Source organism: Oenanthe melanoleuca, chromosome 2 (genome assembly GCF_029582105.1).
Source record: "Oenanthe melanoleuca isolate GR-GAL-2019-014 chromosome 2, OMel1.0, whole genome shotgun sequence".
Classification (NCBI taxonomy): domain Eukaryota; kingdom Metazoa; phylum Chordata; class Aves; order Passeriformes; family Muscicapidae; genus Oenanthe; species Oenanthe melanoleuca.
In genome coordinates, this window is record NC_079335.1 from 107294589 (window position 1) to 107322007 (window position 27419).

The 27419-nt window shown below is 39.0% G+C and overlaps 1 protein-coding gene across 1 annotated transcript in view; it reads left to right on the top strand.

Annotated features, from left to right (window-relative positions):
• Positions 1 to 27069, top strand: part of ZNRF2 (zinc and ring finger 2) — a 57286-nt gene extending 30217 nt beyond the window's left edge. Inside the window, exons 3-5 of the mRNA XM_056485386.1 lie at positions 19286 to 19391; positions 20068 to 20145; positions 21256 to 27069. Coding sequence (XP_056341361.1) covers positions 19286 to 19391; positions 20068 to 20125 — 164 coding nt within the window. The 3' untranslated portion in view covers positions 20126 to 20145; positions 21256 to 27069. The remainder of the gene's footprint in view (positions 1 to 19285; positions 19392 to 20067; positions 20146 to 21255) is intronic.
• The last annotated feature ends 350 nt before the right edge of the window (positions 27070 to 27419 follow it).

The following is a 27419-nucleotide window of genomic DNA, read 5'->3' on the forward strand; positions in this document are numbered from 1 at the left end:
TTTGCCCTGTGTCCTGCAAATATAAAATCAGTCCTACTTGAATGTGTTTATTCCATTTTTTGACCACTAGTCAGTGTGTGCTTATTGTCAAGTTGAGATATGTGTGGCTTACACAGGCTTTTATCTAATGACATCAAGTAGTGAGGTGGGTTGATCGAGTCTCCTGAGGACTTTGTTACTTGACATGCTGTGCATTTGAACATTATTCAAGAAAATGACACTTTCTGGGAGAAACTAAAGAAAAACTTCTTTAGTTGATTCCAAATGTGATACTTAATAAAGACTGGTTATAAGTTTTTGCTGTTTTAATCAAACTGGCCAATATCTAATGAATCACCTGTAGTAGTCCTGTTTTTTTCCCCTACTACTAAGCTCTCCTTCTCGGCAAGCTTTAATGCAAGGCAAACAGGACTTTTGCCACTGAGATCAAACTTTTCTATCCCTGTGGCTTAGGCTGACACTCAGTTCCATGGCAAGCACACCAAAAGGCTTGAGAAAACCAGGAATTAGAAAATCTTATTGAAATTTTAGTGCTGCTTTGGCAAAAAGTCTTGCAGTGCATCTTCAATGTAATTGTTGCCCACCAGTCATAAAACAGCAGAACAGAATGCAGTTAGAAAGAAATTGTAGAAAGGAGAGAGATCTGGGCCTTCTTTAGAGGTGAACAGCAAGAAGCTGAAAGTTGGTGCTCATAAGTTACGTCAGGGAAAAATCTGATTCAGTGTTAAGTAGAAATGTCGCATAATGAGGGAGAGTCAAGGCACTTGAAGAGATTGTGCAACCTCCATCTTGAGCAATCTAGTTTAACTTGGTGATGCTTTGAGTGAGGGACTGGACCAGAAGACCACCAGAGATTCCTTCCAGCATAGGTTATTTACTACATAAATAACCTGCAGTGTCATGGGCTCTTTGACCCTCCAGGCACCTTGCTGTTAGGGTACTCTACACTGGACCATTTTATTGAAACAAGTCTTGAAGAATGGTTTGGCCCGTCTTACTCTTTGGATAGCGTAATACTATCCAATAGTACTGGCCCTTAATTGCAAAAATAATTTGAAGTCATATGCTTAGAGTTATGAAATCCATTTGAAAGTACAGTACTTAGAAAAAGTAAATATTTCTTTTTTCTTCCTGGTGTTACCATGCATGTTTGAGAAGTTTGACTTCATCTAACAGAGAGGGCTTTTTTTCCTCTTTTTTTACTTTCTAAATTCAGGTCTGAGCATTTTCCAAGATTAATTGTGTACTGAAGGATGTTGGATGTTGGAGAGAAGCAGGTTAGTTGCCCCAGTCAGGGCAAGAAAATGCACTTGGGATCAGTTAGGGTGGAGCAGGAGGAGGTAGACTGGCAGAGAACAAGTTCTGGCACTAATCCATCTGATGGGCTGTGCACAAATTTGACCGACTGAAATCCTTTTCCCCTGCTGCTTCCTACATGTACAGGAGTGCACTCAGCTGACTAACTTTTGTTTGAAGATCTGGCAATTACATGATGTAACCTCTCAGTATCATTTATGGTGTTTGAATCACAGTGCCATATTCAGACTCCTTTCTCCTTCTTGCATTGTTTCAGCTTACACACTGCTGGTTGGAGCTCCTTTGGGCCTTCTTGTTACCTTTGCCCAGTTTTTAAAGTCAACAAATGAGCAGAAGTAAAACCTGTGAGTGGCAGCTGAAGCCACTCTGGATAATCTGCAGTATGACAGCAGATCCTCTCTCAGTTTGGTAGTCTGTCTGCTGTACAGTGAGCCTCAGAAACTGATTCAAGGAAATGGTTATGTAAGTGTGAAATAAGGAAACCATCAAATTAGGTAGGCTGGTTTGAGAGAGATACTTAGAAGTATGGTCTCATTTTCATAAGCACTTCAGAGAAGTGTGCATTGATCCTTGTGGCTCCAGTTGGTTAGCTTCTGGAGTGAATCTTAAATTATGGCCTGTAGCTGGCTGTTTAAATTACTGCAGCATGAAGAAATTGGGGATATGGCTTCTGAGTTGTGCAGTGCTCAGCTGTTACTTTTTGTTATAGTTGTGGTCCCTTTAATGAGGCTAATGAAAGAAAATTAACTAGCAGATTGGTAACTTAATGCTGCCATGATTTCAGGCCCAGACCTGCATATGAATGTCTATACACATGCATTTTTTTCTTGCCTGTTTTTCTGTTTGTCATCATGAGATCAGTGATGACTCTGCCTTTTTGCCATAGGCCAGGGGCATCTCAAGTTTTGTTTGAGAGAAGAAATGATGCTGCTGTCAACTTTTGATACCTGCTTCCAAAATGGGAAGACATTTCTTTATGCTTTTACTTTCTCATTATTATCTTGGCCTTATGCCATATATACTAGAATAGAGCCAACCATAATTTGCTTGTGTTGGTCACTGATCTTTCTCAGTCCTATTATCACTAGAAGGAAAAATACCTTTTCTTCCTTTTTTTCTGAGTTTTGTTTTGCAATCAGTTCAAGGGAGCATTAGACTTAGTAGGTGCAGAAATATTTAGAAATTGAGCAGTTGGATTGAACTGTGCTTATGTCTAGTTCTGTTATAGATATGTTTCCTCATGGTACTGTAAACATATTAGTTGTTCTTTCTAAGAAACACCAGGGAGAAAATTGTATGTATTTTGTCATTCTGAGGAGACAAACCTTTCTTTTTAAATATGAGTCTGAGGCATACAGTCTTCCCCAGAAAAATGTTACAAGACTGCTTAGCTGTGATTTGAAGTTTAAATAAATTAATGAGTCCTCCCAGCCAATCTTTAATTGCTTTGTGAGCTACCTTTGTGCATTGCATTTGGCAGTTGAAAGGGTCAGTGAACTGCAAACTCGGGCAGCTGTCTGATTTACATGTGTTTTCTGAAAGAGTGGTGACAAAATTGTCTCAGTTCTATGCTGGAAGTTGTGCTGGTTTTCATATAAATATATCAGTACATTTTATTAGCCTTATTCTTTCAAAATCATGTGACTTGCCTGCAACAGAGATCTCATTGCTGACTCAATTAGGCATTTAAAAAGAGCTCTTTCTTTTTTCTGTGGAACTTTGTTCCACATTTCTTAAACTACTTGTGGTGTTCACACATGAACCAGTATCTAGGCATTTTTATACAAAAGCTGGTTAAATGAATGGTATTGTGCAAAAAACATGATGTTTGGTGACATTGTCTTTAAAAACCTTCCCTAGCAATTAGCAAATACTGTTACTTGCTGAGTGGCTGAGGAGCTGCAGTAGGTCCCATGCACTGGTTAACCACAGGTTGCCAAATGCCAGTTTTTGAAGAAAGTGGGTTGCTTGCTAGTTTGACAGGGTTTGTTTTTTTTTTTTAAAAGACTGCTAAAATACTGTGTAGCCACACCTATTCCTTTGAGCTTCTCTGGAGTGTTAAATGAGGCTCCTTGCACCATCTTGTTCAAATTTGTCATGGTGACAGGCAGGGAGCCCACTTAGGGACTGCTCTGTGAAAGGTGTTGCTTACACTGTAGCCCTGTGTGTTGGGCAGGTGTGGGCATTTATGTGAATTTCCACAATGCTCTGGAAGCAACTTAACTTAAACTCCTTGCTGATGATTATAGGTGCCTGGTGAAGTTTGGATTTTGAATATAATTATTGGTTATTTTGTGTTGCTGCAATATTGATCCAACTTTTTTCACTGGAAGATGTTTTAGGAAAAATGGAGGAGACACAGGAGAGACTTGTAACTTTAAACACTTTGCAACAAATCTACCCAAATCCTTCTGATGAAACCCTGCAGTTAGTTCTGAAATAATTCTGGTTTTCATTTTTAAATTCCTTTGTTTGTTTCTGGGCTCACTTTGTAAGACTCCATTATTGTTATTATTATTGGAGGGCCCCTCAGAGGGCAGGGAGAGCAGCCTGGCCCCTGGCCAGATGGGGAAGCCAGTGACCCTGGGGAGCTGGGGAGAGCCAGTCAGCTCACTAGACTGGTTGGCTGGCTTGGCGAGCCGGCCTGTCCTCTTTCAAAAGTTTTGATTGAATTAGCACATTCCTGTGGAATATTTTGGGTTTCATCAAGTCAGCACTTTCTGTTGGAATGGTGTTCTACTGGAAACTTTCTAAGCTGATCTCCTCAAAGCCGCTCGCTCAGGGGTGGTTCTGCTTTGACATCAGTGCTGCTCTCGCTCAGACCCCTCTGCATTTAATTCACATGTGGCAGTGGGTCTGACTGTTGGCCAACATATTTACTCAGGTTCCTTTTAAGGGGAAAAGCTTTCACTAGTCTAATTTAGAGAGGAAGAATGTTGAGACATCCAGTGCATGAACTGCTGAAGGTTTTTTCCTTACTTGAAGCAAGGACTTTGTATTTTTCTGTTTAAATTACAATGTGAATTTTTTAGACCTGTAATATTAAGAAATAGCAGGAGATCAGACATCACAGCAGGGATTACAGATATGGTTTTATATTAAGAGTTTATAAAATTTCTTTGAAATGGAGAACTACTATGTGGAAAACTGTTACAGACAGAATATTAAAAATTAAGGTATGTGTACCAGAAGGAAAAACAGGAGTGGAACTCAATGTGCTCTTCCTGTCTGGCAAAGTACTTTGTTCTCTGGAGTGTTTGGTCCATCACCAGGCACAAATAGTGGAATGTTCCCATGCTGTCTAACCAAATTCACAGAATCACAGGATATTCTGAGTTGGAAGGGACACACAAGGATCATTAAGTCCAGCTCCTTAGTGCATGAACCACACAGGGATTGAACCCACAACCTCAGTGTGATTGATTAGCACCATGCTCTGACAGACTGAGCCAATCTCAAATTGACTTGGGCCATAGCACTGCAATTGATTCAGATGAGCAAGGATGCACAGCAGGGTTTTCTTGTGATTTAAACACGTTGATCTTTGTTCTAAATCAGTTTGAAATGTTGTGTCAAGTTTTGTCTTGTGAGGAAGCATTTCTTGCTGGGAGTGCCATATGCTGAGGCCTGCATGTGAGCAAGTGTCAATCTTGAGCTGGAATTTGTGTAAGCAATAATCCTTCTAGAGGAGTTGTCAGCATTGAAATGATGGCCACAACATGCATTTTGATCAAGAGCAGAGACTTAAATACTGGCATGAGTCACCTAAAGGACTAAATAAAAATGTTTTGGAAACATTCTTTGTGAATGGGGCTGACCTAATTTTTAGTAACACGAGTTATAACCTCTGTTGATTGCTGCCTGTTTCAACGTCTTTGGGGCAAGATACTTATGCCAGAACTTGTTGAGTTCATATTGCTCGTAGAAAGAAAGAAAAACTGCACCCTAACTTAATATTTGAAGCACCAAAATACATGATTCTGGTAGTCCTGCCCACTGCAGTGACTTGATTTGCTTGGTCACTTCTGTGCACCAAGGGAGACTATTTTATTCAGCAGGGCTGATGCTCTCAACTCTTTTGATGGACGCACTCAAAATTTCAGGAGTGAAAAGAATTATTAACTTCAAGTTAATTTCTCTGCCAGGGTTCCTGAGATCATACCCTGAAAGACCTTGCAAAAGGGCATGTTGCCAGTCTGCCTGGAAAAGCTTAAGCCTTCCTCCTTGTCCTCATCCTTTAATAGGACTAGACTTTTAGCAGAGCAGTACAAAATAATGCTAAGGCAGATCAGTTATTTCATTCCACTTTATCCAAGGTATAAAATTCTCCATAGAATTTCTTGATTCTTTCATTTTAGAAGTTTAGCAAGATTCTTGGCTAAAAGTTTCTAGCTTCTTACTTTCCCCTAGGTGGTTCTGTGCTCTATCCTCAGGGAGGCTGGGGATGCAGAAGAGCATACTTTAAAAAGTAGTTGTAACAGAACTTTGCCTGCTTGCAGTGAAAGTAGTGATATTTACTCTTTCTTTTGCTCTTGTGTACTCGTGAACATCCTCCAGAGTATGTAGGAGGTTCATTCAATTTCCCTAACACTTTAAAACTGTTTTGTTCAGTAGTTCTTGAAAATATAAAGAACTGTTGAACTTTGAGATTTTGTTTAATGTGGTGACAGTAGAACATTATTATAGTAAATAAAATTTTAATCTCAAACATTTGCACAAATGTTCTTCTGTGAATTAATGTAATATTGGCCCAGACTTTTCATAACTTGTCTTGCAAATCATTGTTAAATTTGAGGGAATTGCCATTTTAAGAAGAGAAATTGTATTTAAAGTAATGTTTGATTAAAATATATCTGGTTTTTACTTTCTCCTTTTAAGAATTGTTGATAACGTTTGTACAAGAGCAAACTTTTACTGATGTTCACCAGCCTAGGCCAAAGATAGCTACTTGTCCAAACTAGACAGCCAAGAGGAACAGTGGCAAACTTAATTTCTTTATCCTTTTGTTCAGTAAAGCTTTATTTCTTTTCCATAATCCCAAATCTCTCCTTCAGCAGTTTTTGGTAACTCACAGAAGAGCATCACTGCAGAAGCAGCCTGTTACATTTCAAGTTTGTTGCGAAGTTTTGTTCAAGTTTTGAACAAGTTTTGTTCATCTTGAAGAGTAATGCTGATAAATGTCACTAAATAAAACCACACTCTAGTTCAGCTTGTGCAACCTGTGCCTGCCTCCAAAAGGGAGGAGGTAGGACCTGCTTCAGTGACCCCATTCCAGCCTCAGTCACTGGATGAACTGGGTCAGTCTCTTACAGTGTGGAGTTGCAGCACTTTTAGGAGCTGTAGTCTCTTATCTTTCCTCCACACCCACAAACTGCCAACCCTTTGCTGTGGAGCCAGAAAAGTAAGCTGTGTGTTTGTAATGGTGTGGCTGTGAAGAAAGCTCATCAAATGGGAACACAGTGTAACTGACAGGGAAGTACTTTGAATGTCTGGAGCAGCAATTCCCAGAACTGCAGACTGCCCCATTTATCTATGCAAGATACACTCATGGAGATGTAGTGGTGGTGGTTGAAGTATCAATATTGCGTATTATTTTACTTTTCATGCAGGGGGAAGGTGGGATATAGATTTGTTAAGAAGCTATGACAGCTCACTTTCACGGTTCAGGTTGGAAATGCTCAATAGATGATGCTGAATTTTTTTTTTTATGTAATGAAGTAAAGTTGACATGCTTGGATCCTGCTTAGAAGGACACACTGCAGAGATCACACCTATTAATATCTTAAACTTTTCTCTGATTTGTTGTGCATGTGACTTACTCTTTTAACAAACCTTTGGGGAGAAGTATTTTCTGCATACTTTCACTTCAGCCAGGCCTAAATCTGCTACACTGAACTTCCTGTGGCAAAGCCAGGGCAAATAGCTTCAATGTCACCTCATACTTAATTCAGTTCTTGAAAACAGGACAGCATTTTTTTTCTCAGTACACTGGAATTGCCTTTATTTAAATGCATACCTGTGCCACGGGAATATTTTATATGCAGCACTGGATAAATACAGTAAAGCTTTTGGCAGCTATAGAACAAGCCTGCTTGTTCCTGAAAGAAATAGAGAAAATGGGATCATTCATGTGCTGAATAGCTCAAGTTATTTCTTTTGCTTCTATGCTACTCCTTAACCTTAGATACCACTGTCTTGCTTTTGCACAGGCAGTGCTGCAGAAGTCCAGTGACCATTCTTGTCCTAGCAAATGGCAGATTTACCTGTGAAGCAGCGCAGGGAGCAGCTGCGGGTGACACGAGGAGGATGCACAAGGAGGGGAGGCGCTACCTGCGCTGCTGTGGCTGTGCCTCCCTTACATAACGCGAGTGCAGCAGAGCGCCCGGGGCCGTGCTGGGGCTGACACCATGTGATGCGGGCAGACAGGAGCACCTTCCATGCACCGCGCTTAATCAGCCTTTAGCTCCGAGAGGTCATTCAGAGGATGTCAGAAATCGCGGCTGCGACTGCTGCAGTCTTGTGACTGCCGGGACTTAGCTCCAGGGGAAATAATGTTCCCAGTTTTGCTAGTTTTGTGTGGTAGTTCTGCAGACTTTAAAGCTGATACCTCTAAAACCTTACCATTTTACTCATTTGCTAGCAGCAGTCTGCCTTTTTTTTTTTTTTGTTTGTTTTTCTTAGTTGCCCTGTGGAGACAAAACCTTGAAAATAGCCCTTTTCTAATCATAGAAAATAGGTTTCATCTGCTGGATTTTGAAATAAAACTACTTGAAATCATTAGGTTTTAAAAAACAAATGCCAGAATACATCTCACTGAGATTGAGTGATCTGTGTAAGAATTTCACGGTATTTCCTTCCCTAAATTTCTTACTGTTTTGCAGGAACTAGTACAGATTATTTGTAGATCAGGACTTTCTCCTTTTTTTTTTTTTTTTTTTTTTTTTTTTTTTTTTTTCCCCTGAAGAAGTATAAAACAATAAGAAGCATTCCTGGCTCAGAAACCGCCCCAAGGGCAGATCAATTTGAAAGTACTGCCTGAAATGTCATTTGTAATTTATTTTTTTTCTTCAGATTAAAATCTTGCTTTAAAACCTGCTACCCTTTGATTACTTAAATAGTCCTGTGCTTCTGAGCTGCAGGTTCAACCCTTGAATGTACAAAAGAAGTCAGTCCAGGTTTTATAGGAGATTTCAGTGATAAAACAAGCCAAATTTTTCAGAAACAAGCTGGGCAAGAACACTGCTAGTGTGATAGAGAACTCTCACTTCTAAACTGGGGATTATTATCACTGCTTACACAGAGGAAAAGACTAGTTTCTGTTATTTGTAACAAAATCCAGTGATTCTGGAACAGGATGTAAAACACCTACTGATTAGGTAAAAAATACTAGACTTGCCTGTTCTGTCCTCCCTGGGGGAACCTCCTTGCTGCCCAAAGTTTGTGTAATTTTGTCTCACGTGGCTACAGGTTTGCTCAGCTTCAGAAATAGCCCCAAGTTCTAACACACAGCTGAAACATGAGAAACTTCACTGGTGTTTAGTGCTGAATTATATTAACACTCATGACACCTTGTTAAAATTTCCTCATAAAAACCTCAACTTCCATTTTAACCCTGCACTAACAGCTATCTGTAATTTGAGGCCATATCAGATTTTCATCATCTTGACCATGTTCCTCATGCCCTCCTTCCTTGTGTGAAGTTTCATTAGGTACTATTCATGTGTAATGTTAGGTATTTGCTAGCCCGTGTGTAACTATGCAAGAATGTAGTATTCACTGTTAATTTTTAGTCCATTAATAATGTTTATTTGTTTGGAACAAAGAGGTGGAGGAAGGAAGAGTTTGATTAGCACTTACCTTTTTTCTTCTCCCAGTTCCAAGGAAATCTATTTTAATCTATGGCTTTATTAGCTGAAATGATGCCATAATGGTGTTCAGTAGTTTTGGTAGCCTCTAAATTGAAAAAAAATGAGGAGAAAAAAACCAACTTTAATATGGCTGTAGAAATATAATGACAGATTATGAGCACGTAACTTGGAGCAAATACTGGAGAAGTGTCTTTGGGGACTTTTGGTTTTTTAAACACATCTTCCATGTTAACCTTTTTGTATTGTTGTTCGTGAATGATCATGATTGCTGAGTACTGTTGGAATTGTCCTTGGTTTTCGTTCCACTTAGTAGCTTTAAAATTAATAGGAAGGTTTATTGATGGTTTCTTTTTTATTTTTGTTTGCATTTTTTTTATCCTCTTGCAATTCAATACCTACATACTCAGTATCTCACTGGTATAGTAATAACCTGTAGGTACCTGTTAGCACTAGAATACTGTATCTCTATGCTTGGTGCAATAAATTATAATACTGGATAATGGGTTAGAGTAGAGCAGAAAAATGGAGATAACATCAGATATTGAGTCAGAGTTCCCAAAGTTATCAGAACCTTTTGCATTCAAACATGTTTTGCATTCCATCTATATCACAAGGATAATTGCATTTAGAATAGGAATAGCTTGTAAAAAGCAGTCTGTTTGCTGTGAACAGAAAAGACAGACAAGTAAAAAATTATGCAGTGATTTATATCCTTGTCTCGTGTATGCATGTTAACACTAGACATTGTGTTAATCTGGAGAAGGCTGATCTGAAGCCTGCTGGGAAAAGTACCTTCTAGGCCTAGCACCTGGCACTGAGGTTAATAAGCCAGACTTCATGAACACTGAGTTTTGGCACCAGTGTTTTCTTTGTGTGTTGCTTGGTAATGCATTGTATCTTCCCTAATAATAGTGTCTTAGTCACACACACCTGCTTTTTTCTCCCCCCTCCTGTTTTACCTTAGGCTCATAGTTTCATCTTTCATGCCATCTCCCTGTGCACTCATTTTGCATCAGATCAAACCAAACTCCTCTGCTTGCAATGAGTCAGTTACTTGGCCAACGTTAAAAGACTGGAAAAAAGATTTGGCAAAACTCATTGTGCTCAGGGCACCTGTAGGAAGCCTGGAATAGGAACCTGAAAGAGGACAAAGTGAACAAAACATGACATCAAATCCTTCATCCAACTTCAAAACAAGTCACCATTAAAGAAACCCATATTGCCCAGACTGATAGAATAGATAACTTCATCTGAGCTGCTTCCCTTCATTCCCTGTCTCTGTCTCTGTTGTTCAAGGACACTTAACTGCCCAACCCTTTCCTTCTGTGAAGTTTTCTAATGTGCTTGTTTTATCTGCCTTCTGTCAGGTGTGAGTTATCACACTTTTCATTAGGCCAGCGTGTCCCCATCACACTCCTAGTTCATTACACACCATGAAGAATGAAACATCTTACTTGAAAATCTTTGCAAAGCAAATTCTCTGGCTTCTGGCTGTAGTTTCAGTGATGGTGAACAGTTGAAGACTTGCCATTTGGAAAACTGTTCTCTGCAATCTTTTAAGTCTCCTTTTGTGCTGGGGATAAAATAAATTTAGTCACTTAAAAAAAGCTGACAATGCAAAAGGGATTTCCTAAACTCAGTGGGGATCTTTTTGAACAGCCACATCAACATCCTGCACTTGTAAGACCTTATCCAAGTTAGATCTTTCCTTCAACTTGATCAGTCAGTCATCTTCTGTTGTTTCCTCTGCCACATCCGTGCTCTGCCTTACCTGCCAAGTTTTTAAGAACATTGTTGGTGATAGCAACCAGTCTTGATTTGGAAAAGTTGTTCATTTTAACAGACTTACAGCATCTGAGCAAAGTCTTCCTTCTGATTGTAAAGTTATGGGAAGAGACCTGTCTCTGCACTGAATTTGGAAGGAATTTTTCACCCTTTTCCTGACCACAGTGGTAGCTTTTCTTCATGAAATCATTGACTCAGATTGACTCAGTAGTGATTTACTACCAGAAGAAGCTTTTATAGAGAAATAGTCTTGGGGTTATATGCTTTGGTGGAGTTGGTGTTTTTTTGTTGTTGTTGTTTTGGTTAGCTGGTTGAGTGTTATTTTTTTGGTGGGTTTGGGTTTGTGTTTTTTGGATTTGGGTTTTGTTTCTTTTTCTACATTTGATAAAGAAGTTATCTGCTGTGCAAGGCAAGCTGGAGTTCAGGTCTCTTATTTCCCCTGCTTGGTAACCCTGCCTGTTGCTTAAGTGGAAACTGTATGGTTCACCCGCCTTTGAACTGGAGTTCTGGATTGCAGTCCCAAGTTTTCAATAGATCTAAGTTGATTTTTCATCTATCATAGCAATTTCTTAGTACTGGTGCGGATTGGTGGGTGAACATAAGCAGCACTTAAATATTTTGCTTTGTTTTACTCCTGAACAAACAAAAATGATAAAAGATTTGTATGTGTGGATCCCACACTTCTATACTTTCTTGCCTGCTTCTGTAAGTTTCTTTCATCCTAGCTCTATCTGCAGGTTCCTGTAAGAAACAATCCTCTCTAAATGCAGCAGACGTCAGCAATGCATGCTGGTTGCCTCTGGCCATTTAATCAACCACTTCTCCTTTTGTAGCATACTTGTGGTGTAGGATCCTTTTTTATGGTAAACTCAGCCTTGAGAAGTGTAAATCATTCTTACTGATGGAGCCAAGGAGGATGTATTCCCCCAGTGATCCTTTCTTTATCCTGTTTCCTAAGGTATCTTGTTTTGCTCCTGTTTTGTTTCTTGTGGGTTTGCCCCTTTACATGCTGCTTTTAACTCCTGACATTGAAGATTAACATGTGATAACCTGAGAGGTTATGTAGTACTGATGAAAACCCAAGAAACCAGCCTGAAGGCAGCTTCCTTATTCCATGTGCTGCAATGAACAACTTTATTTCAGGCAGCATGTCCTAGGGAACACCATTTATGGTGGGGTTTTACCTGAGGCACAAGTTCACTATAGCTGCATTCAAGATGTTTTCACCCAGTCACCTCCTGAGAAGACAATATTTAGAAGTATTGTCTCCCAGAAGCAATGCTTCTGACAGGAGCAGGGTAAGCCTTGGGACAAAATACAGCATGCCAAGGAAGACTCTTCAAGAACAAATATATGTCAGTTCAGTTGGAGTGGGTACTTGGTACAAGATGGGTAAGATTGGCAAAAAGTCTTTTTACGTCAAGTTCTGGAGGACAAGACTGTTTATTCATGGTTCATTTATGAACAAGTGCAGCTCTTTGGCCCATACCTGGACTAAAATTTGACAATTTAAAGACATGGTACTTACAAATGTGGTAAATGGAACTTATGTTTAGAAGTCAGTGCAACAGGAGAAAGTTATTTAGCTACCTTGAGATTATTTAATGTCCAAAGGCATCCTAAACTGCAAGCAGACTGATTTAACAGACATTGGAAAGACTTAAGCAGTATTTTTAGAGTCAATCAGATAATTGTATTGAGAACAAATCTTGAATTACTGTGGAAAGGCATAGTCACTGACAATAAATTTTAAGATGGGAGAGCAAGGCATTTCATGGCCAGTTGGGCTAATAGAATCTATCTAGTATGAGTTCCTATTTCACCCCAACACTTTCTGCCAGAAGTGTAAATATGGACTGAGAAAGCTGGTACACTGATAACAATACCACAGGAATGACTGGATGTGGATCCTTGGAAGTGAGGAGCTTTATTTCTCTGGCTACTGGGCCTTTTTTTGCAAAGCCTAGCTTTTCACTGGGGGTCCTGAGATGCAAACTTGACTTTGTCTGTGAGCAAGATACCTTAATTGGACATTGTATCAAGCTGGTATTATTTTTACTTGGGATTTAATTTTTATTTTATTTCAGAACCATAGCTTGTATTAGCACCCTGTATATATAGCTCCAGCTGTTACTCTTGTGGTTGCTGAAGCTAAATCTCTCTACAAAAGAACTCAGTGTTCCTCAGTGTGCAAATGCTTCTGCCTTCTATATTAATTAACTACCTGGATACAATTCTGTTCAGGTAAACTACGACTACACAGCCTTTTTTATTCCTGCTCTCTAAAATGTATTTCTATCATTATTACTGTTTCAGTTTTTATCTTCATCTAACCAGAAGTACTTTTTCTCTGCCATAGACCCGATTGTTATCGGTCTGAACAGGAAGTATCTAGCTATTTCTCAGAATTTACTAAGCTCAGAATGTCCCACAAAAATTTAAATCCAGTTCTTCAAATGTGGGTTAGCTAAGAAACAATGAAACTTCTGCAGCCATCTCCTTCCATCTCGGCCTGATGTTGCTACACAAGTATTGCCACTTAGGTCCAATTCTGCAAATATTTTTCTTCTGTGACTTTCTCTTTGTTTTATGTGCTCCCTCCCCTTTACTTTTGTGTTTGAAGGAGAGGGAGCACCAAAGCAGGTGTGCAGGAAGTCTTTCATGATGGTATCTGTTTGTACATAGCTGCCTCAGTCCTGGACCAACACTGAGTAATGTGAGAGGGGTGGGGAAAACAAGGATAACGCTTGGAGTTTGAGTCGGAAATTGTAATGGGCTGCCATGTTGCAAAGGATGAAGAGTGAGATGCTGAACAACATCACCACACACCCCAACCCAGCAATTCATCAAGCACTTTGTCAGTATTTGATGAAGTGATAAATTTGTTGTAACTTGTTAGCTTGCTCTGGAGAGGTTTAGTTTTTGTATATTGTGGCTGGGAAGGTATTTGTGGATCGCCTAAGTTCTAGGTATTACCACATGAGTCGTGTGCAGTGGTGTTTGAGGTTATTGTATGCACGAAAAGTTAGCACCTGTGCTCGTTTGATTAGCATAAGGGTATTGGGTTTTTTCAGCAGAATTTGTATTTAAGTAATTCAGGGGAATTTGGAGTTAAGTTATTCACCTGCTCAACTTCGTTGTAAATCCTGAAAACTGCCTAGCTGTGGTACAAGTTAAAACATTGGATGTTAAATGTCTTCCGTTTTACATGTGATCCACAGGAGGTGGCTTACATTAGAGCCAAAAATGTTTCTAGTTAAGAACCTACCACTTCTTAAGAAGGTGTGTTCCCTGCTGAGGGTAGTGAAGTTCCACTTCTGGCTGTGAAAGCACAATCTTTATAGGTGAGCTAAGATAATGGCTTCAGCTCTGCCTTGCTCAATCTGCTGACTGACCCTGTAACTGTGACAGCTGAGTGGCAAAATAAGCATCTGCAGTGACAACTGAATGATGTTACTCCTTCTGTTGAGAGCTCTGAGCACTTAAGAATCGTCTGTCCTTCAGAGCCTTTCTGCCTCAACTTTTTAACAGCAGTGGATGGCTGACCTGGTCATCCAAGAATGATCCCTAGAGAATCAAGAGTATTGTGACAGCCAGAATACTGAAAAACAGCTGTAATGTCAAAGAAACTGCTGGCTCTCCTAGTGCTTAGGATGGACTGGGAAAGACTGGTTTTGCTTACACTCAATACCAGTTTGCAGAGGTAATCACTGAGCTATATGAGAGAAGCACATCCTGTGCATAGTGGTTTTCCTTCCATTCTAGTATCTACTTCTCCCAAGGACATGAACTGCATATAGGAGGGCTGTCCTATAATTTGTATCAGTTAAAAAAAAATTCTCTCTTTTCCTCCTTCCTCCAGTGCCTGCTTTGCAACAGAGAATTAAATGAGATGATGGAGGGCAGGCGGAGTGGTAGAAAATACAGGTCTAGAGAGAACACATTTTAGGGAAAATGAATGTGAAGAGGAGGAAAGCATAGTAAGAAACAGCCAGAAAAAAAAAATTGAGAGGGAGAAAACCAGATGTGACAGAAGCCATAAAGATTTAGTAAATCAAATCAGTAACATTTAATAAGTGTGTAATCACTTACAAATGTGCTTCCTGGCTGCCAACTAGTAAGGTACCTGTGGTAATCCTCCTTGACTCCTTGTGAGATCAGCAGAGGTGATAGCAATAAAAATGTAGAAGAAATTCTGCAATATGGATGAATTCACGTTCTACATGTGAACAAATATATTGGTTTCTAGATGTCTAGAGCTCTACATACTCCATTTAAAAACAAGCAGAGAGTCTCTAGTACTTTACTAAGATAGTTTTTAGTCATCAGCTTCAAAGTTGAATGAGTGTGTAACAAATACACAGTAATACGTGCTATTTAATAAAGTTTCATCAATTTTTTTAAATAGCTGTTGTTTTACCAAAAAGCTAGTTGTGATGGCAGCTTCCATGGACATTTAATATTTTAAATTTTAGAAAAAATACAGACATTTTGAAAAGTTGTCATACTGAATTAGGTCAAGGTGTTTCTAGCCTGGTGTTCTGTTTCCAGTGAATGCCCAGAGAGAAGTAAAATACTGCAGCTATAAAATAAAAGCTACCAAAAAATATTGACACCTCCATGATTTGTGACTTCAGGTTTCTTGAGCCTAGGGCTATATCTGCCTGTGTTTTAAAAGGAAAAACAAAAACACCAGCACAGATTTTAATTACCTTATCTAGAAGGTATGCAGTGTATATGCTTTTGCAGTCCTCAGTTTAAAGACACTTTAATCACAGATATTGCCTATAATCCTCATAATGGCTGAGTTAGTGGTTTCCATAATTATTGGATGTATTTTCAAAAGTTCTAGGAAAAGTTTTGGGTTGGTAAAGTATGTGCAAAATTGCCAGAATGCCTGTTTTTTAATCCTCTACTACCTATTTTGCTATAAATGCAGAAATGGATTGGAATTTTTTTCCAGTAAAGATAAAAGCAGAAGTTTAGGAGGAAAAATTGCTGACAACCCAAAGTTAAAACAGTGGTAGCCAGGGATAGAGGAGAAGAGGAAGAAGTACTTGAGCAGACTCAGGAGCTCTTGCAAGCTCCTTGCTCTTTTGTAAGATTTCATCTTTGACACCAGTGTTTGGCTAGTGAATACTTGTTCAAGTAGCTGGGAAGGTGGAGGAGTGTTTACTTCCTATTAGGTGCAGTGCATGTGGATGTGGGGTGTGGTATTTGTGTATGTACCCACATGTGGGCGAAATGGAAAAATGTGGTTTGTTTCCTCTTCCCAGTTCCATTTAGGTAATACACTGATACAAAGGTTTTAATAATAACATTGATGAAGTTTTAAGCTGCTTTACTCTTTTTGGTTTGTGTGTTTTGTTGTTTGTTTGGTTTTTTTAAAGGGAAAAATTATAAAATAAAATATATCTGCTGAATCACTCTGCTGCAGGGAAAGATGTAAACAAAAAACCTTTTGAGACTGCAGTGGTTCTGTGCAAAATGATATACAGATTTTTCTGTAACAGATACATTTAAAAGTCATCATTAAATGGCCCTTTAACTGACTTCCATCTGATACAAGTCATTGTTGGTGTAGGAGAGTGCTGTATGAAACAAGTACAGAACAAATTCTAACTGGATCCAGGTCTAACAGGATTTTTCACTCCTTTTTCTTTGTGAGAGATTGATGATCTGGATCACCTAAAATGGTGAAAAGGTAGTCAGATCCAAGGTGTCATAAGTCCATGAAGGATTGGTTTTGTAGTCATTCACTTTACGTGTGTAATTAATTATGATCTTATTTATATGGGTTTGGAGTATGTTAATGTGCAAGTTACACACGGACATTTACAGCAGTTGTTTTTTTGTACTCATACCTTCAGTATTTATGCACAAGATCCTTAGGTAGGATTCATGAGGTTTACACAAGTAGAGAATGCTGATTCCTCATTATGCCAGAGGAAGAGGAGCATTGAGACCTGTTAACATAATCCCTTCTGCAGGGGTGGCAAAATGCACTGTGTTTCTGAGATCCAGTCTGTGCCAGCCATCATTTATTTGCACCAGCTCCCTGTGGCATGACTGGGCAAAGCCTGGTGGCTCATCCCAGTTGGAAAGCCTGGGATGAAGCCAGGGAGGGTAGCAAGCTGTTTGCCAGGGACTTGTGCAGTAGGGCCAGTACTGGCAGGTGGGAGAGTACAGGAATACTGGAGGGAAAAGGAATGTCAGACACTTAGACCAGGGCTGGTGGGAGATACAAATGTTTAAATTGGCATCATGCCCTAATGTTAGCCAAAACGTGCAGAACCTTGTTAAATTGCTCAGTGGGAGTTCGGACCCAAGCACTGTGCAATCTGGGGAGTGCAGGATGAGAACGATGGGAAATTCACAGGAATGCTTTCTTTTATAAACTGTATTTTTATTGGACATCTTTTTTAATTTCTGTTATCAAAGCTTGACTAAATGCTTCCCTCTTGAGAATGCTTGAGGGAGTAAGACTGGGATTTAATTCACTAGAGATATCTTAGTCCTGTTTTGGTTTGGGTAGCAGCTGTTAAAGAGATCTGATAAAGGGACTCTATGGGAAAAGTTACTTTTGTCAAGTATGCTCTGTATGTATGATACATGCTTGAATTATTAATGGTGCTGCTTCCTACAGCCTAACTATGAGAAGAGAACTGCTCACAGGAATTCTTGTAAAGCTGTGCAAAGAGGTGATCTAGGAGGATGAAGTCTGACAGCATCAGACAAATATTGGTATCTCTGTAGCCAGAAAATGTCTGGGAGAGTATTTGCCTCCTGGTGTCAGATATTAGAATACCTTTATATTAAAAAAACCCCAAGCAGCCAAATACCAAAATCCAATCTCAAGGAATTATTTATCCTTAGCACCCTCTTCTGGGCAAGTTGACAGGTAAGAGTGCTTAAAATCTTTTGTATTATTTTAAAGTACCTTCTCTCCACGGTATCTCTAAAGTTCTGAGAAGCTTAGAGCTTCTGATTGAACAATGGGAGTTTGCTGTGCGTAAAATGCATTTTAAAATTTTCTTTGTTGTGGTGGATGTATATTGTTTATTATTTTGTTTTGAATATTTTTCTTTATAATAGTTCACTTCATGCTAGATATTTTTCACATCTCCATGAAGGTGCTGCACACATGGCATTATGTAGTAATTTTAGCATAACCAGTGAATATATTGGAGACTGAAATAAGCACTGCTTTAGAAACCCAAGCACCTGCAAGACAGCTGACTGTCATTTAATGAAAACAATGTAGACCTAATTTCCTTCTAGTTTATTGCTGCCAAGGTAGCTTTCTAGTTGTCTGTCATTCTCTGTATTTGGAATGCCAGTGGTGATGGAGCCACAGGAGAAAACAGCATAGAGATGCTGGTTTCTCAGTCATAGCTGCAAAAGGTACTCTCTGTAAGCAATCACTTGAGGTGCCTTTTGGCAAATAAGGGGAGGATTTTCCCGTGAAACCATGGAAACTTAAACACACGGACTTTACTTTGCCAAGTATGCACCTTTCTGATCTGCCAGTTTGGTTGCTATGTGGTCTCTTGTTGGGAGTGCCCTGTGGACTGTGTGAGGTTGTCTAACAGGGACTTCTAATCTGCATCTGGCAAACAGGACCTTATGTGATCTTCTGTTTTGCTTTGTGCTGCATCCCACATTCTGGCTAAGAGAAGTGTCCAAGAGAGAAGGTTTTTATTAAAAATAATATGATTTCCCAGAAACTTCTTAGTGAAAGCCAACTCTTTTGCATTCCTAGTAATTTACTTTTTCCTCCTTTGTTCTGGGATTTGGTAATGCTGTAAAAAATTGTGTCTCCAGGAGTCATTGGAGCCATACAGAAATGATATTTCCTTCATGGAAACCTCACATTCCTACAGTTAAGTTTCATACTTTACACTGAGAAAAAGGTGTACATGCTGATGTGATGAGAAGAGGTTGAAGGTGCGAAATATGAGTTACCAGCAAGGCTGATCAAAGAAAGCCAGATGTATAAAAGAGAGATGAGTAGGAAAGTAGAAAAATCAAATGACAGGCTAAATGTTTAGAAGCTAGGAAGAACTTTACCTAATTACTTACCTAGTGCCTTGTCAGAGATGTGTTACATGCAGGCTTGAACCTAACCTCCATGTTGAAGACTGAACATGAGAACCCACGTTCAATCTTCAGTCAGTTGGTGTGTCACTGATCCTTACCTTTCTGCAGGACAAAAAATACCTTCTTCTGTAGCTGTCCTTGATGTTCTGAATAAAGAAAATTTTTGCTTGTAGTAGTCTGATTCTTAACCATTTCACTTTGTGCTCTTTCCTCAGAGGATGTGCTGAGTAAAGATGCTGGGGAGTGTGCAATATGCCTGGAAGAGCTGCAGCAAGGAGATACTATAGCACGGCTGCCTTGCCTCTGCATATATCATAAAGGGCAAGTATTCCTTAGGATGGATATAAAATTTGAGAAGGTTGCATTTGTGGGGTAACTCTTCTTAAGGGGTGCTTAAACTTAGTTGCTTTTTGCACTTAAAAACAACAAAGAAACAGCAGTAGCAACCTTGAAGATGTTTTTAAAATGACATCTTTCTGTATCTCTACTAAATGTATTTGAAGTTAATTTTCCTTGCTACAAGAATTTCATTCCTGGAAAATCACCTGGATGGGGAAGGAATGTGTATCATGGCTGAGGAGCTTAGGTCACATGGGCTTAAGTTTTGCCAAATGCTAATAGAGTTGGGAAAGTTCATACTTTCTTTCATAAGTGTCTGTACTTTACAGAAAGTAAAAAGTCAATGAACGATATAAGCAAGATGATCACATTAGTAGTGAATTTACTTGTGTATAAAATCTGTAATTTGTAAAATGTTTCCTTAGAAAATTTTAACACTTAAGAAATTTAGGTTTTCAACAGTATTTAATACCCAAATATTACTGTGGTTTGGGGTTATTAATTTTCCAGTGATGTGTGTAAATGCATATGCTTCTTTGTATAATATAAAATTCTGCTTGTCATTGAAATTGAGAAGCCAATTTATATTCATATCCTACTGCTAAATGTTACTAGTATTCATGTCAATTTTTTTCATTTTTTGTCTTGTATCCAACAGCTGCATAGATGAATGGTTTGAAGTAAATAGATCTTGCCCTGAGCATCCATCAGATTAAGACAAGATTCATATTTTTAGGTAACGCTTATTTATGTTCCAACAATAAATATCTTAATTACCTGAAATAACTGTACTTTTAAATTTTGAATTTACTACTGTGTCTCAGAACTTTAATCAGTAAGGATTGATGCATATTGCAATACAGACAAAAGGTTTCTACATCCTTACATGCATCGGCTTTCCAGTTTTGGTACTGGAAAGTGGCAAGTCAGTGTCAAGAAACCTTTAGCATTAACTTTCTAAGAGTATTTTTCCACAGAAATGAAACAAAATTTAAGTAATGCAATTGTGTCATTTTGGATTGTTCTGTTGCTACTGGCATATATTTCTGACAGAAGGCTTTTGGAATCATATGAAAAGGTTGAAGCTAGGTATTTTCAAAACTACTTTAATGTTAATGCTTTCCAGAATGTTTAAAGCATATAAATAAATAAAAAATGCTGACATGTTCTCTTCCATCCCATCTCACGGAAGTTCACTTTTTTCCAGGCTATGTTTTGTGTTAATGATTGCAGATCTGCAATCTGTGTTAAAAGTTCAAAGGATAGTTTTACTCTTTAGTTGACTAACTCAGAAACTTTATCTTACATTAGACAATTGCCCCTAAGCTCATTGCAAAGCTCACCAACAATCATCATAATTCATAGAGAAATAGAGATATCTGAAATTGTGTCTGGTAGCTGAGAGTTTGGTTTTGTTGTTCTGAGGGATATTTAAAAAAAAAAAAAATCAGAAGTATTCATGACTAGCATTTATTTGTACACTTGTTTCATGTTGCTTCACGTGTCTGTGTTGTAGGGGTAGCAGAGAAAACCTCAAGGAAAATACCCTGCTATGGAGAGAATTGTTTTAATCTCAGGGCAGTGTTAGCCAAAGTAATAAACACGTTTCCTATATTGCCCCCAGTCTCTGGTTGTGGCAGAAGGCTGCATGCTGTTTGTGAAGACCTCTGTCTCTGTACATGCTTATGGCTGTCCAGCCTCATATTAAATTCTATTTGCTTTTTCCACAGCAGGGATGGTGATAACATAGGAAAAAAGGGAAAGGAAAACTCAGTGGTTGTGCTCCTGCTTTTAGAGTGGTTTCTATACTGAAATAATGGTATTTTGTCTTCTGCTTTTCCAACAGCTGCTTCCACTGATCAGAAAACATAGGAGATGTGAGGTTCCCTTGCTGAACACAGCGTGCCTGGCTTGAGACTTAGTTCTTTGTGGCTGAAAAAGGCAAACATGGACAGTGACACAGACAAAGCATTGCAGACACTGTTACTTGCCAGTAGTGCTCGGTATACCAAACACTCATGCAAAGGACACAGGGATTTTGAAAATGCTGCACATCCTGTAACAATCTACTCCCTAGAGACATTACTGACACTATTTTGTATCGAAGGCCAAAGTTCCTAATTTCAGCCTAACTTCTGGTTCTGTGAAGAAGCGAGTTATTGGACATGTTTCCTACTGCCTCCAGTGGAAGCGGAGATGTTCGATATGTGCTCTCTGAGACCCTTTGCAGGGGGATGGCCCCAGATTCGAGTGGGAACATTTTCACCTTCTCCTTGGCTGAAGAACAGTAAATGGCAAAATAAATAAAATCTAACAGTGTGACCCTAATTTACTGAATTCACACCCTGTTTTATGTTCTTCACTTTTTTCAAGAACAGAAAACATAAACCGCTCTGCGTAGGAATACTGTATTTCAAAGTTTTGTAACTAAACCTTTGTCACAATGCAGTCCAAAGAGTAAAAATAAGACAGGTAACTAATTTATATTGATCAAGCTATAGAGATTGTTGAAATCTGCACATTGTATTGCTATTTAAGTAACTAAAATGTCTGTTTTACTGCTTATGAGTCAAAACGACAGAAAGAAATGCAGCAAAGCAAAATCTTACAGCTATGCAACTTTTTTTAAAATAGGAAAAAGAAAAGAATTACCAATTTTAAGTGCTGCCAGTTAAGGTAATTTGTTTAACGGGTATTTTTTTAAAGATGTTTCAGGTAATTATTTTATTGTACTACTCTCATCTCCAGGCTGCCTCCTGAGGTGTAAATGAATAACTGCAAATGTGGGCACAGCGAGAGGTTTTTATAGGCATGGGCGAGATAACATCGAGGTGGGATTTGTGTTTATTTCTCAAACACATGCAAGTTCATGTTTCCTTGTTTGAATGTTTTTTTTGGTGGCAGGATCTGTAGTACTTTGCGTCTAAACCCTTGGTGTCTTCATGTGGAGACCAGCATTTGACAGTGTGGGTTTTTGTTTAATTTGGGTTTTTTGTTTTTCTATTTTTTTAATGCATCTTCATTTGTTTAATTTATTATTATTTTACTGTATTATATTGGTATACTAGAGCTCCACAGAACACAGGATGTCTCTGGGTGGGTACACCGAGTAAAACTGTGGATATGTATTAGTTCCCACAAAGTATCACAGTTAAAATAAATAATTTTTTTTAAAAGACAATAAACTGGAACTGATATCAGGGTTTAGAAGCATACTTTTATATCAAGAATTAATCGTAGTAGTTTCTGAATTTCACAAAACAGGGAAGAGTTTATGAATATTTATTAGCTACAGTATTCTTAGTGAGTTTCAATAGTTAAGTTGCACAACACTTCAAACATTTTTCTTGTACATAAATAATTCTGGTTGGTGTTTTTTTTATTTTTCTGGGTTTTTGGATTTTTTTTTTTTTGTTTAAGTACACATTTCTCTCTGTTGCTGCTGTGATTTATATCAAAAAGGGCAAAGAACAGGAGCAACTGCTGCTATTTGGAGAACAAGTGCAGTGCATGTTCCTAAACTTTCCCATCTTGCTTGAAGAGCAGTTCTTCTCTGGATAATATTTTCTCTTGAATGTTGCTCTGTAAATGCCTTTGTTACGCTGCAAACCTAAAGGAGTCCAAACTAGATAATAGTCATAAATGCCAGTGCAGTTTCTACACTTTTGGGCTTGCATCACTGGTTTCAGCTGAACCTGTAAGCTATGGGGCCCTGTTGAGTTCTCTTTTTCAGTGGGAGCAGAATAATTTTGTCACATGTTCGATTCTGTAGTCACATCAAATGTACAGTCATTCCCTGTACAGAGTCCTTTTTCAATGAGAAGATTTGTGTTGCCTTGTATTATCTTAGGGGAGGGAGGGGAGGGATGAGGAATTACAGCACCTGTAATACTTTAATAGTGGTGTTGCCTGCAGGCCCATTTTCCCAATGTTTTAAACTCCTGATATCTTCTGAAAATAAAACTTTTCCATTAGCATTGGTTTAATGTTTACTGTTGGCTTCATGCCTACAGAAACTCACCTGTAGTCATGTAAAGGGGTAGGTCAGTGTTTCGATGTCCTGTGCTCTGAGGTCATAGATAGTCTTTGGCTTGAGGGTTAAGTAGGTAAATACAACAAACATAAATCTGTTTACAACTTGAGCTCAGTTTTGGTAGTTTGTACTTCTAGTTCGCTTACTGTTTCCTCAAAAACCTTCATGTTCTGTATTCATAGGGAAGTAGCTGATTTAAAGACCCAGCAGTTAGGACTACTGTCTCATGTTTAGGAACATTGTTGGAAAAGCAGGTCACTAGCCATCGCATTGGTGATGCTTTTGCAGGAATGAGTCCATCGCTGCTTCCATCAGCACAGTAGAGCATTCCTTGGATTGTTTGAGGAACTGATACAAGGTCAGCCTTAGTTTGATGTTCTTGGTATCCATAAATCTCTTCTGAAAGACTATGGGAGGTTTTCTTGTATCAAAACCTGTAATATAGACCAAGCCTGGAATGACTGTAGATCCATGAAAGCGATGCTTGGGTTTGAAAGCACCTGTGGAAACTCACCTAGGTAAGCTTTCTGTCACCATCAGCTGGTGATCATGCTGTAGGCACAGCTCTAGTCACAGACAGCACCTTCATTTTGAAAACGTCCTCACAGGGGTGTCAACTCATTGTGATTCAGAGGGGGAAAATAAACACCAAACAAGTCCTGTGTCTCAAACAAGGAACACCACACTTGTCCATAAGAAGCAATAACTTCAAGTTGGGTGCGATATGCTTCTTTGCCTGTAAATATCTTGAGATTGCCAATTCTGTGCTGTTTCAGAGTGTTTTCTGTCATCTGGCCTATATCTTTCCTAAATATGTTAAGGTGTGAAATAATTCCCATACTCAGGTCTGCCATAAACATGCTGCTTACCAGCAGGGGAAGAGTAGATTTGACACTGTCTTGAAATGTGCGATTTTTCTGAACTTGTAAAATACCCATGTCTCTTCTGTAGCAGCTCATGTTTTGAAGTTCATAGTGGAGGTGGCTGTGAGTTGGATTGTATATAACCATATCCTGTACAAAAACAAGGGAGTCAAGACTACTTGTCAGCACAGGGCACTCTCTGTCCTGGCTCTTACAAGTCAGTATATCTATAATAGTGCTTCCCTTTTGGAGGAGGTAGCTCATTTTCTTTCAGTGTGTACATTCAGCAATGAGTTGAGTGGGATGTAAAAGCAAAAATACGAAGCACACCACAAATTATTGGTATTTTATTTTGGGGAGGGATAAAGCCAAAAACAGATGGTCTTATTTGTAGTCAAGTTAGCTGTCATAATCAAGGGTAAGTGTACTGGGGTATTTTGGAATGGAAAACATGTAGGCGATGTACAAAAATGTGGGTGGATACTTGTGACCTTGGTTTTTTCCCTGCTTCCCCCCTTATCATGTAAAGGGGGTTTATGACTTAAGCTCAAGATTTATACATTTATCCTACTTCTCTACTTTAGGAGCACTAGGTTTTTAATTAAGCATTGCTGAAAGGCTGGAGAGCTAGTAAAATAGACTCCCAGGAGACTGGAATCTCAGTAAATATGGGAAAGATACTTCTTATTCAGAAATGTGGATCTTTGGTGTTTCTGGAGAGATGTGTCTAATACGCGAGATGTGCTTAAGAACACTTTTAGTGCTCTGCCTTTTCTATGTGAGGGCTTTAGAAAATTGCTCCATTTTCTTCCATGTTCCACCAAAAGCAAGGAACTTGGCACTTGAATGTTACTATTCTCTTTTTGTAAATGGTGGCAAAACGTGTTGGTTTTGATATAGGCAGTGATCTCTCTGAGTTTCTGTGGCTTTTAGCCACTTTCCTGTATTGAAACAGTATTTGTGCACAAATTTGGTACTAATTCTGCTGTGCAGTTGAGAGTTTCCTGCTGAGAGATTACCCACACGCCTGGGAGTGCAGAAGTGCTACTATGAGATTTTCCACTTCACCTTTGCCAGTAGAGGATTGTATCTTTTTGATGAGTGCTGTGCTTGTTGATTCACTTTCTACCCTTCCAAGCTTAAAAGCCATTTTAGTATCAATTTATTCTCTGCCTAGCTGAAGACAAGATACATGTTAGGCCATATTCCCACATGAATAGGCTTTCCATTGGCATCAGCAAAAGTCATAGGAGAGGTTGTAACTGTAAGAGAAGGCTTGTTACAGGCTTCCTACAATCCAGCCAAATGTTTTTTTTTCATGCAGCTCCTATCACTTTTTGTCATTCAAAACACACTGTGTGAGAAATTCACAACAGAACTATGTCCAGGATTTGTTTCCTGAATGGAAAATCTGTGATAGTTCTGTTTCTCCACATAAGTTAACCTGCTTCTGAAACCAAGGTGGAGACGTTTTAGCCTGTTGGGGGTTAAAAAACCAACTCAGTCCATACTCTCAAATTGCATTTGATTATCTTACTCCACAATAGTGGCTGGCTTCCCAAGTTGCTTGTGTTCTGTAAAGTCATGTCTCAATTAGTACATCAGAGCTGATGATGGGATAAGCTGTAAAATGACCTCACTGTGGGGCATTATTACTTGTTGAAGACTTGGTCAGTTAAACCACCATAGGAATATCCTGCACCTGAAGAAGGCTGGACTTGGTTCTGTCTTGAATCTAATAGGTTGCCAATATACAAGAAGTAGAAGGCAGCCAGCCCACTCACTGATCTTTCTGGCAGCTTTTAATCTATGTGTGTTTGTTTGAGAGACTTTTGCCCTTGGGTGTGCTTTGGCAAAGATTTTGCAACGATAAATAGGATTTGCTCGATTTTGGCAGAGTTTCAAGTGTAAGTAACCCGACGTTGCAAGAACATAATCTGTTGCTGAATCCTGTTCCTCTTGTTTTCACTCAAATCTGTCCCTTTTAATGCTGGTATATTTCACAGTAAACACTTCTCAACATGAATTGTCACAGGCTCTCAAGGTGTGAAATTCTAAGAGGAAGATACATCAAAGCTTGATTCTGTGCTCTTCTGTATATTAAGATGAAGCTGGAATGTTTATTAGCATCCAGTGAAGAATTTCCCCCTAGCCAATATTGCCAAAGCACTGTAACTTTCAAGTAAGAAGGGAGGTGGCTTAGCTGTAGAGGGGATGCTGAATTACCTAAAAATTACTTGTAACAAATTTTAAGAGCTGCAGTGTGGCACTGAGTGAATGGTGATCCAGTGTTAACCTTTATCCCTTGATTACAAATCCCATTCTGGCTCTTCTTGCCCTTTGGCAGATACCTGCTGGTAGGGAGCAGAGTGTGGACTCCCCTTTTTTATATGCCTCTTCCTACAGAGCTAACTTTTCCCACAGTGAGTTAGAGGGAAGCCCATGCTAGCCTCTGAAATGCCACCTGTATGTGCAGTGGTAATGGACAAGATACCTTCCTTCATTACCCAGAGCAGAAATCGGAATGTAATTTGCAATGTCTAATGTAAATGTAAAACATATTTGTTTGTTTTATTGTTTTATTTGTTTTTTTAATTGAGCAGTATGATTGCAAGTTAAGTTGTTTCTAAGGTACTCTTTTCAGTGGTTTGCCAGTACATAATCACGAATGAAAATATTTTTTTATTGATTTTTAGGTTGTATGTTTAACATTCCATTCATGTAAAATATGTACAAATATATGTAATAAATCTTTTGAAGCACAGTTTTCCTCACACTTCTGGGTGATTTTTTTTTTTTTTATTAGTATTGGTGAAAGAGGCATTGCTGTGGGTCAGAGCTTCTATGTGTCTGTGCTGCAGTCTGAGCTGGATCAGAGGAAGGAAAAGCAGTGCATGGTTTAGAGTTGCAGCCAGAAAAGCAGCTTGGCATCTCCATCTCACCTGTCTGCAGTCCTGGCCTCTGGCCCCTCTGGTCACTCTCACTCTTCACTGTCCCACAAGCAGTAATGTGGCTTGTATCTGTCTGGCCAGGGAAGGTCTCAGCAGAGAGAGCTGATGCAGCTGCTATTTTGTGGGGGAGGCTGGAGGTGTGATGTCTGGTTAATGCATCCTC